The sequence below is a fragment of the Gastrolobium bilobum genome, unplaced genomic scaffold (genome assembly GCF_033153095.1).
Source record: "Gastrolobium bilobum isolate Gb01-03AN ecotype WA unplaced genomic scaffold, APGP_CSIRO_Gbil_v1 utg5060, whole genome shotgun sequence".
Classification (NCBI taxonomy): Eukaryota; Viridiplantae; Streptophyta; class Magnoliopsida; order Fabales; family Fabaceae; genus Gastrolobium; species Gastrolobium bilobum.
In genome coordinates this window covers 137,670-149,629 of record NW_026899124.1, presented here as the reverse complement: position 1 = coordinate 149,629, position 11,960 = coordinate 137,670, and the positions used below count along the sequence as shown (strand labels likewise).

The following is an 11,960-nucleotide window of genomic DNA, read 5'->3' as shown; positions in this document are numbered from 1 at the left end:
ACATAAATATAATTAATTAAGAATATACACACACCACACTTGGAATATATAAAAGTGTTTTAATTTTTCGCATCTTTGCATTAATCAGAAAATTAAAGGGTTTAAGTCACTAAAATTAGTGGTGAAAATTTTGAATAATTTATATAAGATCCTTAATAACACTATTATATAAAAAAAATAAAAATTAAAGGTTTAGAACTTCAAAGGAAAAAGCTGGACTAATCTATTTTTATGAATAAAAAAAGGCCAACATTAAAAGCAATTTCTCTATTAAAAAAAAAAGTAGCGTGTATGCAGGCAATCTCTTGAAGAGTCTTTAGAGTTTCTTCCCATTTTAAAATTTTCTTAAACTATATAAAATTAGACTATCATTAATACTTAATTTTGATCTGTTGATAATGAATTGTTCAAATTATTGATATATTAATGTAATAATGCATTTTAAGGAAAATACTTTTAAAAGTAGCTATTATAATAATATTACATATTTTTTGATTTCATCATATGAATATTTATACAGTGCAATAAAGTCAATGGGTGGCAAAATAATATTATAGATTTTTAGATATTGTCGTAAATAAGAAAAATATTTTATTTTATATAATTGAAAATATATCACTTCAATTGTAACATTAAAAATATAATTAAAATAAAACATAGAAAAAACTCAAAATATTACTAAAATATACATTTAATGGCATAACACATTTTATCTCCACATCTTTTAAATATAAAGTTAATTATCATTTTTAGAAATGAAAATGCCCCCTTCAAAGTCTTATTCCACGAGATTTGAATCCCCCATCATTATATTTAACACTTGTTTAACTGAAATTTCAAGTTGCCTATATCAAGTCAGCCACACACTTGAAGACTTTTATTTTATTTTTCACTCAATTAGTACCAAGCATTTCTCTAATAATATAATAATAGTTGTCATTGTTAAAGGACAAGTTGCATTTCTAAAACGTCATGTTGTATTCTTTTGTTGTTTTTGCGTGGGCAATCAAATATGTATAGGGAAATGTTTAGTAAGAGGCTTCTTTTAAGATGACAGAAAAAGTTGAGATAGATTTCTTACTTGATTATGTTTGATAGGAAGTTTAAAACAATTTCCCCAGAACTATATGGAGAACTCGATGCCACTAGTGCAAAGACTTGAGAGATTTTTATTCAGAACTTTATTATAGTAAATACATAAATTATTGAAATAAAAAAGAAAAAAATTATCATATTTATATTTATTTCAAAAATGACGTTATTTTGGGTTGAAAAAATTTAAAAATTATAATAAAAAAGACTATTATAACCTTGAAATAAATTATAATTATAAAAATACCTTGATTTCCGTCCTAAAACAATGTTGTTTTAGATTTTATGTAGATAATTTATTTATATTGACTGTAAAAAATGGATCATATATATATGCATATATATATACACACACACATATATATATGAGGCAGGATCCTTTGACACCGGTGTCAAAGGAAAAGTTTGACACCTCATCTTAGAGCCGTTAGATTAAAAAAAATCAATGGTGTCACATGCTTACAAATCAGAATCGTTGATTTTTTTTAATCTAACGGCTCTCAGATGAGGTGTCAAACTTTTTTTTTGACACCGGTGTCAAAGGATCCTGTCTCTCTCTATATATATATACATATATATATATATATATATATATATATATATATATATGAGTTTTATTAATCTCATGTTAAAGGATATAGTTATCTTATGTCATAGAGACAAACTAGTGGGTTCCACTACTTGAAAAAATAAAATAAAAGAAAAGAAAAAGATGGCACAGTTATCGAAGGGTGTGTAGAAGAATTTTTTTTTCTCATGTGACATAAGAATAATTTTTCCCTATATATATATATAGGTAGGATCCTTTGACACCTCATCTTATAACTGTTAGATCAAAAAAATCAATGATGTCATATGCTTACAAATCAAAGTCGTTGATCTTTGTTGATCTAACGACTTTCAGATAAGATGTCAAATTTAAAATTTTACATTGGTGTCAAAGGATCCTGGCAAAAAAATTTAAATAATGTTTTTTAATTAAATATTTACGCATTTATTGCAATTTTGAAAATAATTACACATTTATTACACAATGTGACGCTCCATCGAAGCGTCTAACCCTAAGGGAAGACGCCCCAATGGGGCGTCACATGTGACGCCCAAAAGGGGCGTCTCATGTGTGCCCTATATATACCCTTTTTTTACCATTTCACTTCTCACTATTTCACCTCTCTCTAACCACGGTTTGTGCTCTCGACCGAACGCGAAGATTTTCGTAGCGAAGCTCTGCCAACTTAGGTAAGTTCATAATATCTGCTATGTATACGTTTAAATTACAGTGCTACTCTGCGAACATGTTAGGATTTATCGTATATTAGAGACTTAGAACATTAGGATAGTCATTTAGAAATTTTGTACCATGCTATGAATGTTGTAATGATATAGTAATTTTTTTGTTACATAGTTATTATTATTAATACATATTTATGATGTTATTTTGTGATAGTGATAGTGACTTCGTAAATTTTGTATGATGTTATTAATGCGAGAGTGTATTGATAATTTTGTAGTCAGTTTGGTGTGATGATTAGTATATATTTATTAAGTTATTATGGACTTAGGGTTAAATATTATGTCAGTATGATTTAATTTGTGTCTGATGTTTTATTATAATTTAATTACAAATAAATAACTGTACTACGTATTAATAATATTTCATTAATGTCGATTCTAGTAAAAACGTAGGGTTTATGCTTAATTTTTTTGATAATAAATTAGGGCATTTCTTAATTAATTAGTACATGAAATGTGTTGTTACATGTGATTAACCATTCATTGTTGTTTTATATTATGGTGAGTTTAGGGTCATGGCTGATTCATAGAACGAATTTAATGACAGCAGTATGTAAACATTCATCATTTCCATCTTGGGCTGTGGCCACCAACAATTTGCCTTTGTACTTCCCATACAAATGCGCTCCATCAATCTGGATGACTGGTTTGGCAAATTTAAACACCTCACAACACTGTCTAAACGTCCAAAACATGCGAAGAAACACCTTTTTTTCAGTAACTAACCCATGCTCCGCATAAAAATCATTTGTTTGAATATGATAAAATGAACCTGGAGAAAAGCGAAGCATGTATTCGCACCACCTTGGCAAAAAAGCATACGATTCCTCCCAATCACCGTACATAATTGTCATCGCTTTCTGCTTCGCATACCATGCCTTTCTGTAGGAAACTTTAAACCCATATTTAGAGGTTATCCTTTCTTGAACCAAAGAAATTGAGACAGATGGTTCTTCCCTTATCATCCCTGCATTGAAAAGGTCACAGACTCTATAACATAGAACGAATTTAATGACACAGCAGTATGTAAACGTTGACATGTCATTTAAAATAAATACGTACATATAACGAGATCCGCAATAACGTCCGCATCGAGCTGTCTATGTCCCTAGGAAATGTGCTCATTCAAACAAGTGTGATCTCCACCCCATTTCGTATTCTTCCAATTTTCACCAAACACTGGTTTGATCGCCCTAACGCGCCACAACCAACCTTTATCGTACGCACAACATTTCATGGATAACTTTGCAGGCGTGCTCAATTACAATTGCTTCTTGATGCTCCCTAATCAGGTTGTGCTTAAGTGCCATTTGGACATCTTTTTTTGTTGCAAATTCTTGGTTCACAAATAACTAGTCACCCAGTTGCCACGAACCTTGTATTGAACCCGATCCTGAAATCGTACCATCAGTGCATGATTCTTGTTCACTCCGATAACTCCAATCAATGTACGAATAATGCAGAATTCCTTGCCAAAAGGGAATAACAACTTCGTCACCTGCATCTGATAATTAAAAGTTTTTAATACAAACTTCCTAAATCAGATATTAAATCAGGTATCAACTCAGGTATATACAAATTATATCAATTACCTTGATGATTATATAATGGGGCAGACACAACGTCATGAAATTGCGGTATTTGCGAGACCACTGGTTCATGGTAGACTGAGATTTGAGACGCACACATCTCACCACCTTTATCTCCATCTGAAGCACTAGCATCCTCCGAAGACGTTCTTCCATTGCGATGTTTTCATCATCGTCGTCGTCTTCGTCGTGCATTTCTCAAGTTGGATCATTTTCATCTCCCTCAGAAAAGTTACCAACTGGAGACGCATGAGCGGCAAATGTTGATGGAAGACAGGGAGAATTTAAATCAACTGACCTCACCAGTAATGGAACATTCTCCGCTGCGGCGATGTCGACATACAACTCCAGAAAATCTGTCCTTGACTGGTTGAAAAACTCTTCCATTGTTATCTCAACATCTTCATCGTCAACCACTTGCAAACTAATGTATTTATCACATTACCATAACCTTATCGTGATTTGAGTGATACATTGGTTGGCTTGAAGACTTAACTTCTGCCGAATTCTCTGATGCAGTTCACCAATGGTTGTGTTGCGTTGGATACGTGTCAACTTTTTTTCACCTTCAAACATGACACATCGTCGACCTTCTACCTTCCTTCCAATGTAATATAACACAACACGAACAAAATTAGTATTTGAACTCATTCTTAAATAGAATAAGAAATAAAATTCAAATACTAAATTAAAGATGAAGGATTATGTATGTATGATGTTAGGAATTTTGGTAGAGAAGAGATATAAGATGAGAGAAGAGGTGTGAATAGTTTGTAAGAATGGAAGGGGAATATATAAGGTGCACAATGTGACGCCCCTCTTGGGCGTCACATTGTGCAGTAGATCCGAAATTATTTTTAAAACTGTAATAAATGCGAAATTATTTTATTAAAAAGCATTAAATTATTTTTTTTGCCAAAAATCTAACCTCATATATATATATATATATATATAGAAAAAAATATTTCTACCGCCACTTTAGATAAGCTTATATACAGCTACTCATTTATAACTATGTTCTCCCGGGAGAACATAGTTATAATATTAAAGTTGTTTTTTTCTCTCTCTCCACGTCAGCAGACATGTTCTGAAAAGTAAATGAGGAGAAAAAAAAAAAACAACTTTAATGTTATAACTATGTTCTCCCTGGAGAACATAGTTATAAAGAATAGCTGTAGATAATCTTATCTAAAGTGGCTGCAGAAATGTTTACTTCATATATATATATATATAGAGGTAGGTAGGATATTCTTACTATCAATTTTTTTTAGTATCACTCTAATCATCATTGAATTAGAGGAAAAGTTAAAAGAAGAGAGACAAAAAATTAACTTTTGAAACCACGTGGGTGGGCGTGATGGTTCAGCATCTCGTCCCCTTAAGCAAGTGGTTGGGGGTTCGAACCTCAACTCTTGTGAATGGAAAGCATTCCGTGGCCAGCTCTTTACCGCTTTGTGTGCTGACCCGGGGCGAGGGATTAGTCTCATGGCTATCGGCTGTGAGGATACCCGGATGTAATCCAAAAAAAAAAAAAAAACTTTTGAATTCAATGATAATTAGAATGATAGAAGAAAAAATTGATAGTAAATATATATTGCCTTATATATATATATCAAAATATTTGTTCTTTTAAAGGATATAATTTTGTGTCATTTTAGATTTTAATCGCTGATTTTCGTCAATCAATAATTATAATTTATTATAAATTATTAATTAATTAATAAATTTGATATAATAAATTACAACTATTAATTGATGAAAATCAACTATTAAAATTTGAAATAACATAAAATTATATTCTTTAAGAGGTCAAATATGTTTTTATATTTAAATTATAGATAAATAGAGATTTTTAAAAAGGGTATAAAAAATAAATAAAAAATGAGGAGATTCCTTCTGAGCTATATTAGCATCTAGGGAGAACCGTTTAAGCTAGGCTTTTAAAAGCTCTTGCCTTTGCTTCCCCAATTCATTGCCCTTTGTCCTCATCGATTTATGATAAATAAATTAGTAAATCCTTCATCTCTTTCATCCTTCCCCCTTTCTCATCTTTCCCTCATTTTTTTCTCCCAAAGCGACTCCACCGTTTCGATCTCCACTCACTCCCCACACACACGGGAAGGGGAGAGGAAAGTACCACCAATTAGTGTACCACAAGGAGAGAAAGAAACAGTGGGAATATTTACTTACCATATATACACAAAGTGGGGATTTTCATCTTTTTCTATAATTTTGGGGTATGGCTTGTGCGAAGCAGAAAAGTGACCACAATAATGCAGCTTTTGTGAGAGGGTCGGTGGTGGTGTTGTTATTAGGGATATGGTGTTTGTCAACCATGCCTGTTGTCACAGCCAACAAAAATGCTTACGCTACCATGATGTATGTTGGAACCCCAAGGGACTATGAGTTTTACATCGCTATACGCGTTCTTATTAAATCACTGGCTAAGCTCAAAGTTGAAGCAGATCTTGTTGTCATTGCTTCTGTTGATGTTCCTATTCGATGGATTCGAGCTCTGTAAGTCCCACCCTTCATTCTTCTTCTTCTTCATTCCCCTGTTTATTGAATTTTATTTTATTTTTTTGTTGTTTTATCTCTAGATTTCTTTGCTTCTTCCTATGTTTTAAACTGCTTTCGGTTTTATTACAGTAGTCTAGTTGTTCCCCTGAATTTCGTCTAGGTTGATGTTTTTTTTTTGGTTTTTTCGTTTTGGGGTAAAAAAGGAAAGAGATTAAAAAAAATGAAAAAGAAAAATGGAAAATGAAAAAAGATCCATAAGATGGCGATAAGGTTCGGGAAACGAGACCGTTTTGGTTTGATGTGATTGGCTAGCACAGCGCATCATGTTTATGCGTATGAGGGCATGGATGTCCATCAGCACTGGTCCAGGTTGAAAATTTCAAATCCCAGTAAGGCAGTAACCCTGGCTAGGGTCCACTATCGTTTTCCGCGTTTGTCTAAAAATCGGGAATTTTTTATTAATTATTAATAAATGAGTTTTTTTTTTAAATGTTAACCAGTTGTCTATGAGTTGTGAGTGGCGTTAGTGTTGTTAGAGAGAGGCCTTGGGATTGCGCGTGAAGTTCAAGAGTGTTTGACGATTGGTTCTACTACTACCCACCTCGTTCTTGAGAAATGGGATGGTCTCTTCCTGGTTCACTCGCGTCTTGTTCCTATTTGTTTTTGCCTTTTTCCCGGTTGCTTTTTCTTTTTCGTCATGATAATAATTATGAAAAAATGTTTTCATTATTTTCTTCGTATTTTTCTAAGGGCAAATGATTTTTGCTTTGAGGCATAAAATATTTATCTGCCATTGAGAGAAAAGGAGAGAGAAAAACCCGTAAAGAGAGAGAAACTCATAAAATGATTGACCTCTTTCTTTCTCTTTTTTTCTTTTTTTTTTTCTCTTCTTTCGCGGGGGGATAGAAATATTTTGTGACTCAACAAAAGAAATCATTTTCCCTTTTTTTAATACTCAAATTGTTTCTTAAAATTACCCGGGACATCATGTTGATTTTTTTTAAAAATTTAATTATTAATTTAGTTTCTCAATGGATAAAATAAGCCTTTGAATATTAATTTAGTCTATGAACTTATTTATTTTAGTATGAAAATTAAATTTATATTTAATTATTACTTTTTTCTTATTATCTCTTAATATCAAATTTTAACTGTTGATTTCTGTTAATCTAACGGTTATAATTTATTGGGAATTAATAATTAATTAATAAGTATGATTCAATAAATTATAACCGTTAGATCGACTGAAATCAACTGTTAGAATTTGGTAGTAAAAAAAAGGCAATAAATATAATCTTATCTTTTAAAATTAACGTTTAATGTATATTTAGATTGCTAATTTGAATATTTTTTCAATCATGATATAAATAAATTAAAAAGCCAGTTTTTGTAAAATGATATATGAGGTAAATAATGATTTGGTTTTCAACAAAAAAAACAAAATAATAATGATTTGGTTAGCGATATGCTTTTGGGGGGGGGAAAATTCTTTGTACAGGACTAAAGCACCCGATTATATGGATTCGAATATCCTCTATTTCTCAAGTGAAATGATGTGAAGGGTGTTTGGTTTCTCAAGGACAAACGTGTACTCACACAAAAAACTCTTATTAAAAGCACTTATATAAAAAGCATGTCCTCCACTTCCATGTTTATAAGAAAAGTATCAGAACAAGACATTTTATACTACATGGAACACGTTTCTTTCACTGTTAAAAGGAAAGAATCCTTCATGTTTTACTTTTTTGTGTCCTGTGTGGTTGTTGTGCCCACATAATTTGTAGTGGAATTCGTAGAACTTTATGGTGTTATGTAGAATTCCACATTTATTGATATTATAATAATCTGTCACTTTCTTATCGCTAACACAATCACGTGCGTTGATGATATCAATTTATTGTAGTGTTTACGGATCAGATGATTTACTGGTAATAGTCTACTAGCAATAATGTAACCCCAAACATCTTTACTGATAAGTCTATTAGTTGAGCCAGCCAACTCACTCTAGCATTTTATTATAGTATATTACACACTCTAACGCAAATTAAAATAAATGTTCCTAAATGTTCAAATAAATGAGTCTATTTGTCTTATCTTAATTTTGGCAACCTTCCTTAAAAGTTAGACAGGGAATAACTAGAGGCTAGTGCTCCCAACATCTAAGTCTTGCACTTGCCTAGTTATCAGTTGTCATATTACTAATCAGAGCAATTACTGAACCCACTTTGTATGTTTTTGTTTTCCAAAAGATTATGCATAAAGTTAAAGCTAACAAAAAAGAGAGAGGGAAAAAAAAAAGAAGGTTTGAAACGAAGGCATTATACGAAAAGGAATATCAATATTTGTTCCATCGAATCACCATGATAAGATAACCAATTTGATGGAGTAGCCTGACCATATACAACTTAAAAGTAATGTTACCTTTTTTTGTATGTGGACTAGTTCACTTGCGTGTATGCACTAATAAATTGATAAATTTGAGTTGGATGGATAATTGACCATTGTTTCTTTTCTTTCCTTGGTTGTCCAGTGAAAAGGAAGATGGTGCGAAAGTAGTAAGAGTGGAAAACATGGACAATCCATACAAGCATCAAGATAACTTTGACACGAGATTTAAGTTATCTTTGAACAAACTCTACGCGTGGAGCCTAGTGGACTATGACAGGGTGGTCATGCTGGACGCTGACAACCTATTCCTTCAAAAAACAGACGAGTTGTTTGAATGCGGACAATTTTGTGCGGTCTTTATCAATCCTTGCATTTTCCACACAGGCCTCTTCGTCTTACAGGTGAGTTTGTCCATAAGTGCTACAAAACCATTATCTGTGAAAGTTCAATATAGTTCCAAACTTTTCACATAATTATTGGTGACTTTTTAATCTTTGGGAGGATTTATAAGTATCTCAGTATTAGTTATTGATTCCAGTTATATCTTAGGAATTAATAGGCTATTAGGTTGATCCTTCCTATCTTTTAATTTTAAAGTTCCATTGACATTATAAATGTCTAAAATTAATATTAGTTAAAAGGCTTAAAACAATATCTCACTGAGGTGATTCGTTCATGAGGAAAGAAAAATAATGGGTAAAACTATTTTTTATATGCATCTCTGTACCAAACTATAATAATGTATGTTACTAATAATAATAGTGATAACATCTTATGCTGCAGTGTATGAAAAAAAAAGTATTTTTGGGTTCTAATTGATTGATATTTGCAGCCATCAATGGCCGTGTTCAAGGACATGGTTGATGAATTACGAAATGGGAGAGAAAATCCAGATGGTGCAGACCAGGGTTTCATAGCTAGCTACTTCCCAGAGTTGCTTGATAAGCCATTGTTTCATCCTACTCCAAATGGCACCAAGCTTGATGGAGCATATAGGCTTCCTTTAGGTTATCAGATGGATGCTTCTTACTACTGTGAGTTATATAACAAAAAAGAAAGTGAATATGCATCTTTTAGTTTTTAAAACTGAACTTGGCTTAGTGCAATCTGAGTTCATGCTAATAACGGTCCTGATTTCAGATCTTAAACTTCGCTGGAACATACCCTGTGGACCAAATAGTGTGATAACATTCCCGGGGGCAGTATGGTTGAAGCCATGGTATTGGTGGTCGTGGCCTGTCCTGCCGTTAGGCCTCCAGTGGCATGAAAAACGTCGCGAAACTTTAGGGTAAGGTCCATAATAGGTGTATTCATTTTTTGTGTCGATGAATTGTACTTGATTCTGATGGTAAATGATGATGATGGTCTTCTGTTATTAATATTTCAAACTTGGGAAACACTGGCCTTTTGAACGTCATTTGTTTCTGCTAGAACTTTGATTTCTGTTACATCATTAGAGCTTCTTTCTAATACAACTTTTCTTTTGAAAACATTTTTTTTCCACAGTTATAGTGCAGAGATGGCTGTGATACTTATTCAATCTGCAATATATCTGGGAATAATAACAATGACGCGTTTGGCTAGGCCAAGCCTCTCAAAGCTGTGCTATAGGCGCTCTGATAAGAACATCAACTTGGTGCAGAATACCCTCAAATTAGTAGCTTTGTGGAGCATCCTTGCTGCTTACTTAACACCGTTCTTTATCATTCCTCACACGGTTCACCCTCTGCTGGGCTGGCCTCTGTATTTGCTTGGTGTTTTAGCACTATGCTTAATTGCAATTAATGCCTTTCTGCTGCCAATGTTACCAGTTTTGGGACCTTGGCTTGGAATTGTTGGGGCCTTATTGGTCATGGCATTTCCTTGGTATTCAAATGGAATAGTAAGAGCTTTGTCCGTCTTTGGTTATGCATTCTGTGCTGCACCATTTTTGTGGGCTTCTATGACTAGGATAATGGCAGGGCTTCAGCTATCTCTGGAAAGGGAAGCATTTATGCCAAGATTGGGAGAATCTTCGCCACCTTCTTGGTTTAATAAGTTATATTGAGCATTGTAATTGGGCATGATACAATAGCTGTGACAAAGAAGGGCCTTCTTGACAAGCTCATTGAAAATTGAAGGGGCATGATACCCCACTTATTGTACACAGAACCGAGAGTGGTCTTTTTTATTCACTTTACTTGTTTGTGGGGGAGGAAGTGCCATGGATTTAGCACCATTAAGACTTGTGGTTGAAATTATTCATTCTTTTGGAGCAAGAGGGCCATGTGGCACCTAATAGGAGGAGGAAGACGGGGAATTATTGTGTATATAAGATTGTTTTGCTATTGTTCACATACACCTGTATTGTTTGCCTGATTGGTTCATGTATTAAAATTTGCAATCTTGTTAGGCTTTGAGATAAGATCAGAAAGTTCCGCATCATTAGACCTTTTAAGAGCACCGATTCTCTTCCCAAATATAGAAGGAATCCTATTGATCTCAGTGGTATATCACCATCGCCATAACATATTAATTACTTGACCAAATGAGGGTCTCAAGGGATGGCCTCAATGATCAATAATCATATGCATGATTGGTTAAAAACCGAAAAGAGAAAACGTGACAGTCTGGTCACTGTTACGAGTATTGATTGGTTCACGATTGCGAGCTACACTCAATTGCCATGAGGTTAGCACAAGATAGAAAATACTAGTGTTTCGAAAATCGGCTTGGAGCGGCTAGATCAACTCGGGTTTCGGTGATCCGGTGAGTTCCCCAGTTCAAGTGGTCATTTCGACCGGTTTCGCAGTCAACTCGGTTTGGACCGATTGATCCGGCGATGTGGTTGATCCGGATTAGACCGGTTGATCCTCTTTCTTTTTCTTGGTAATTTTTTTTTTTTTGGTTGATTAGAACTCTTGAATTAAATCATGTTCATATTTTGTGGTAAATGTGATTAATAAGTAAGGTGCAAATAAAAAGGTATTTTGGATCAGTGCAATTCATTTATGTAATTTAGTTGCATCTTATAATGATCCTAAGAAGTTAAGTGGGGATAAACACTGATAGTCTCATCTCAACGATAGACATTTTCTC

The 11,960-nt window shown here is 33.3% G+C and overlaps 1 protein-coding gene across 1 annotated transcript; it reads left to right on the top strand.

The window, feature by feature from the left end:
• The first annotated feature begins 5,944 nt into the window (after window positions 1-5,944).
• LOC133287473 (putative glucuronosyltransferase PGSIP8) lies at window positions 5,945-11,523 on the top strand. The gene is made up of 5 exons (XM_061485103.1): window positions 5,945-6,491; window positions 9,025-9,283; window positions 9,715-9,916; window positions 10,023-10,170; window positions 10,389-11,523. The coding sequence occupies exons 1-5, from the start codon at window positions 6,214-6,216 to the stop codon at window positions 10,927-10,929; spliced, it is 1,428 nt and encodes a 475-aa protein (XP_061341087.1). The 5' UTR covers window positions 5,945-6,213; the 3' UTR covers window positions 10,930-11,523.
• The last annotated feature ends 437 nt before the right edge of the window (window positions 11,524-11,960 follow it).

What these genes read in the sequence shown, in the direction of transcription:
- LOC133287473 (XM_061485103.1), top strand. Translation starts at nt 6,214, where the DNA reads ATGGCTTGTGCGAAGCAGAAAAGTGACCACAATAATGCAGCTTTTGTG. An exon ending in CAGGCCTCTTCGTCTTACAG is followed by an intron (nt 9,284 to 9,714) that starts GTGAGTTTGTCC and finishes TGATATTTGCAG; the next exon opens with CCATCAATGGCCGTGTTCAA. An exon ending in GATGGATGCTTCTTACTACT is followed by an intron (nt 9,917 to 10,022) that starts GTGAGTTATATA and finishes TCCTGATTTCAG; the next exon opens with ATCTTAAACTTCGCTGGAAC.